Genomic DNA, 5208 nt, shown 5'->3' on the forward strand with positions numbered 1-5208 from the left:
TATAAAAAAGCATACAAAAATAATATAGATAATTTCAGTATTTCACAGACAAAAATAGGAACACAATGGGACCCATCTCTTGATCCTTTCCCAGTCTTTCTTTCCCCATGCAAAATAACACCAAATCCCCCCACACGCACTTCGCCCATCTTCTCATTTCCTTGATAATTCACCCAGTCACACCATCCATCAAGGAAACTCCACTCAAACCAAACAGTATTATTAGTTTATTACTCTCACCAACACACCACTACTCTTGTTCTCCCCAACCCCCCACCACACTAACAAATTAACCATTTATAGTTACTCACAGTATAATTCCTTTCAGTTTCATGACCACCTTCCTCCTCTTATTCTTTTGTTCATAACCAACTCTCTCACTAAACCATGAAGGCCGCCTCCTACTCTAATTCAAGAACCATCTAACCGACCTTGACAACTCACTCTCTTCATGGAACCCTTCAGACACAACCCCGTGCCATTGGTGGGGTGTCACGTGCCGCAACGCCACCACAACTCCCGTAACTGTCACCGTCACCTCTCTCAACCTCCCCTCTGCCACTCTCAACGGCCGCCTGCAATCCCTCTCCGTTTGCCGCCGTCTCCGTCACCTCGACCTCTCCCAAAACACTCTCGTTGGAACCATTTCCTTCTCCCTCTCCCTCCTCACCGCCCTCCGCCACCTCGACCTCTCCTTCAACAACCTCTCCGGCGACATCCCCACTCAACTCAGCCACACTCTTCACCGCCTCGTGTTACTTGACTTAGTCAACAACTTCCTCAGTGGACCATTCCCGAACTCGTTAACTAACATGACGTCACTCAAGGTCCTTCATTTAGCATACAACTCCTTTGCGCCGAATTGGATCATTGAATAACCTTTTGGAGTTTCATGGTGGTAATAATAAGCTTTCTGGTAGAATCCCTGATAGCATGGCTAAATTGATCCAGTTGGGTACTCTTGATTTGAGCTATAATGAAATGTCTGGTGAAATTCTGGGTTGGATTAGCGGTTTGAATAGACTCAATGAGCTTAATTTGGCACATAATAGGTTTAGTAGCACAATTCCAAAGGAATTAGGAAGGTTGTCTGAGCTCACTGTCCTTGATCTTTCTAGTAACCAATTTTCTGGTGAGATTCCTCTAGAGCTGGAGAATCTGAAGCTCAATAAGTTCAATTTGTCATACAATCGGCTTTCTTGGGATGTTCTGCCTCATTATGCCACTAAGAATTATGAAATATGTTTTGTAGGAAACCCTGAGCTTTGTGTTAAAGGATTTGGGAAATGTCATAGCTCAAGGGGTAGAAAGTACCGGAGGTATGCATGGATTTTCAGGTCCATATTTGCAGTTGCTAGAATCTTGTTCATCCTTGGGGTGGCTGTGTTTTATGTGAGATACAGGAACTTAAGAAAGAAGAAGAGAAGTTTAAATGTTTCAAAATGGAGGTCGTTTCATAAGCTAGGCTTTGATGAGTTTGAGATTGTGAAATTGATGAGTGAAGACAATGTGATAGGGAGTAGATCATCTGGGAAGGTTTACAAGGTTGTTCTAAGCAGTGGTGCTGTTGTGGCCGTCAAGAAATTATGGAGAGAAACCAAGGATGGAATTGGGATTGTTGGTTCTGAAAAAGATGAATTTGATGTTGAAGTTGAAACACTAGGAAAAATAAGGCACAAAAATATAGTAAGGTTGTGGAGTTGCTACAACAGTGGTGACAGCAGGCTCCTGGTTTATGAATATATACCGAATGGGAACTTGGCCGATATGTTGAAGAGTAACAAGAAAAGCTTGTTGGATTGGCCAACAAGGTACAAGATTGCAATTGATGCTGCTGAGGGGCTTTCTTATTTGCATCATAGGGATGTAAAATCGAACAACATATTGCTCGACAGTGAGTTTGGAGCAAAAGTGGCTGATTTTGGAGTTGCCAAAATTGTTAATGGAACTAGCCAAGGGGCGGTGTCCATGTCTGTAATTGCAGGCTCTTATGGTTACATCGCACCAGGTTGGTGAATTTCAGTTGACAATTGATTAATTATATATTTACTTAGTCAGTATTTTGGAGTCCTCTTTTTGTTGTGTATGCTATATTCTAAAATATCAAATCAGAGTAAATATATGAGCCTGTCAAAATTTGTATTTGTGCTTTGTTTATCTTTGTCTATATGACAATGTTTCATAACGCTGAACTATAAAGAAATTTGCTGTGTTTCATAAGCAACTCGTGTGGAATTATTATGGGTGACACTGTATATTGTTTTATTTACCTTATCATGATTTCTGTTGTTTGCAAGCTGTGAAAAGAAATAGCTAATGAGCATTTATCAACAAAATGTGTGGAGTTCTTACTCATTAACCAGATAGCAGAGCTACATAGAAAAAAATTTGACTTTTGTCTCCAACTTTTGTTTTGTCCTGTGCAGAATATGCATATACTCTTCGGGTGAACAAAAAGAGTGATATTTACAGCTTTGGTGTTGTCATTTTGGAGTTAGTAACCGAAAGACCTTCTAATCATGCAGATTACGGGGAAAATGATATGGTAAAATGGGTCTCATCCTTGTTGGAACAGAAAGGAATGGATCATGTGATTGATCCTGCCCTTGATTCAACATACAGGGAGGAAATCAGCAAGGTACTTAGTGTGAGGTTTCTCTGCACAAACGTTCTCCCTATAAACTGCCCTGCAATGTGGTGGGTGGTGAAAATGCCTCGGGAAGCAGCAACGGTTCCCAGATCCCGAAGAATGAGGGAGGTAACACACTCCCCTTATTTTGATAGAGATTTCTTATCGTGAAAGAAGCATAGTTCCATTGGATGGAACTTGGAAGTATGAACCCTACTCAGTGTAGTCTCACATCGACAGATAAAAGAAAAGCATAGTCCTTATAAGCTTCTCACCGCATATGTTTGTTCGCCGAGTTGTGTAACGCCAGCTTGTGACCCAAGTGGGGGCAATTAAGGTGATGGAACAAGTGTTCTGGCCTGCTAGGTTGGGCTTGCAAGGGCTAATTGTCGGCCTGCCCACTCCAAGTTGAGAGTTGGGCCCGGTAGTCTGGGCGAAGGCCCAAGGCCCCTCGGCCCCTAAAATGGAGGGTAATGCGCGAGGCTGGCTTAACAGAGCAGCGACCACTTCCTGCTCCCAACAGTGGAGGGATCACAGGCCACTGTTCTTCTGGCCCGATATAACCTGGTAGGCCTAGCATCCTGGACCATCATTTTTTATAATTTTTATTCCTCAACGTTAGGACAAAATAAAAGGCTGTTTCTTTTACTCGGTTTCAGATTTATTAAACACAATCTTTATTCTTTATACCTTGCCATCCCAGTCTAGGAACATAGTAATTTATAATTACTTACATAACCATAACGTACATTATTTAATAATACACCTTGCCATCCCACTCACTCATTGAAGAAAGCATGTTATTATGTTAAATCAAACTTTTTACTCAACTCGTCACTAAGACTATAATGGTTCTTAAAGCACAGCGATAACAGAATGTCAAGTTGTCAACAATGAATGCTGATGAACTTGAGTGTAATTGAGAGAAGCTGAAAAATTTTCCTTGTATATATCTATTATTGCTTTAATTACATTAGAGACTCATATTATTGCAGGATCACTAGGATTGACACTATTGATTTACCAAATAAATTGCATTAATGTGAACAATGAAAATGATCAAATTCTTGTATGCATGTGTCTCAAAAGGATGAATAGAAGAGGGTCCTAAGTTTTTCCATTAAAGTCAATAGAGCCATCGACAATTTGATCAAAACTATTACCAAGTATATCTTCGGGCTTGAAGATGGATAATTGGAAGAGGCGGTGGAGTTTTCTAAAAAGATATGCATGGTAAAATTTTGGTATTAGTCATGAAAAATTTTCATACTATAAAGATGTTTCTAATGAAAGATTGGTTAAACTCAAGTTGAGTTACACCAGAATTTATTATATATAAATAAATTCATTGTAAGTTTGTAATTCTAACTGAAAATAGTTATAATTGTACTTAATTAAATAAAAAATTATAACCATAAAATCTAAGCATAAGTTCATTACGACTCTAACTAAATTTATACTGAAGCAATTTGAAGGAAATAGTCCTTCCAAATCCTAGGGTGATATGGAGATAAAATTTTTGAAGATAAAAATATGACATTAGAATCAAATTTTTAGTGTGTTGAATAAATTAAAAAATTCGAAGAATTTTAAATATAGATTTTTGCAATATTTATTGAAAAACTTATATATATACTCTCCATTTTAATTTTTTATCAGTCTCATTCTAAACAAATTGAAAATTCATAATATCAATTGTTTTTAATATCAAGATAATATTAATAATGTATTTTTATAATAATATTAATTTAAAATATATAATGATGCTTAATAAAATCTATATATTATTGAGACAAATGTTAAAAAAAAAAAGAGAGCATATAAATAAATAATTAATTTTCTTAAACACCGATCCATTTGTCTTTAAAACTTAAGTACCACATAAACTTTTGCATACACATGACATACTTTCACCTGCTACTATTAATTTGTTAGCTTGATATGATATAAGTCTAGGATAATATAAAATGAAGTAACCAATAATATAATGGTTCATATAAATCAAGGCGAAAGGATGGTTGGGACCTAATGATTTTCACCTTTATACTCAAATAGAGCAATATGCTTTCTAACAACCACCAACACTAGACAAAAAGTAGGGACGCTACTTGCTACTTCTAATCTTAGTTAATCTCATCAAATTTACAAAATCCACCTCATAGATCCATATGCACACAAACTAAATTAATCATATATAATAATTATGAATTTCATAAGTAGGGAACTCAGAGAGGAGGGAGTAGCATTTGGATCACTTCTACTCCCTTCATTTTAAGCGATTGTTAGTTTTGTTATTTGATTAGCAATGTTGTTAGAAACTTACCATTCGACCCCTTTAACATTCTCAATATAATGTCTGTAATGAACACAATTATATTTATACCGATTAAACAAGAAGCCTTGAAAATTAGTATTACATATCCAACATTACAGTCAACAATCCATGTAAAGATAAAAGAAAAAATTATTCTAAAGGACCGTTAGGAAGATTTAATTATTAAAAGAGATCTTTAATACCAAAATTATTAAAAAGGACCAAATTTTTTTATCTTTCTAAATTACTGATTATTTATTTACAT

General features: G+C 36.6%; 1 protein-coding gene across 1 annotated transcript; it reads left to right on the top strand.

The window, feature by feature from the left end:
- Positions 1-217: 217 nt before the first annotated feature.
- LOC112737718 (receptor-like protein kinase HSL1) lies at positions 218-3231 on the top strand. The gene is made up of 2 exons (XM_025787770.2): positions 218-2008; positions 2427-3231. Exons 1-2 carry the CDS (start codon positions 934-936, stop codon positions 2798-2800), a joined length of 1449 nt encoding a protein of 482 aa, XP_025643555.1. The 5' UTR covers positions 218-933; the 3' UTR covers positions 2801-3231.
- Positions 3232-5208: the final 1977 nt, after the last annotated feature.

Source organism: Arachis hypogaea, chromosome 13, assembly GCF_003086295.3.
Source record: "Arachis hypogaea cultivar Tifrunner chromosome 13, arahy.Tifrunner.gnm2.J5K5, whole genome shotgun sequence".
In the NCBI taxonomy this organism is placed as follows: domain Eukaryota; kingdom Viridiplantae; phylum Streptophyta; class Magnoliopsida; order Fabales; family Fabaceae; genus Arachis; species Arachis hypogaea.

Excerpts from the sequence above, each read along its gene's own strand:
- LOC112737718 (XM_025787770.2), top strand. The coding sequence starts at position 934 with ATGGCTAAATTGATCCAGTTGGGTACTCTTGATTTGAGCTATAATGAA. Across the intron at positions 2,009-2,426 it reads TTATGGTTACATCGCACCAG|AATATGCATATACTCTTCGG; the intron begins GTTGGTGAATTT and ends TGTCCTGTGCAG.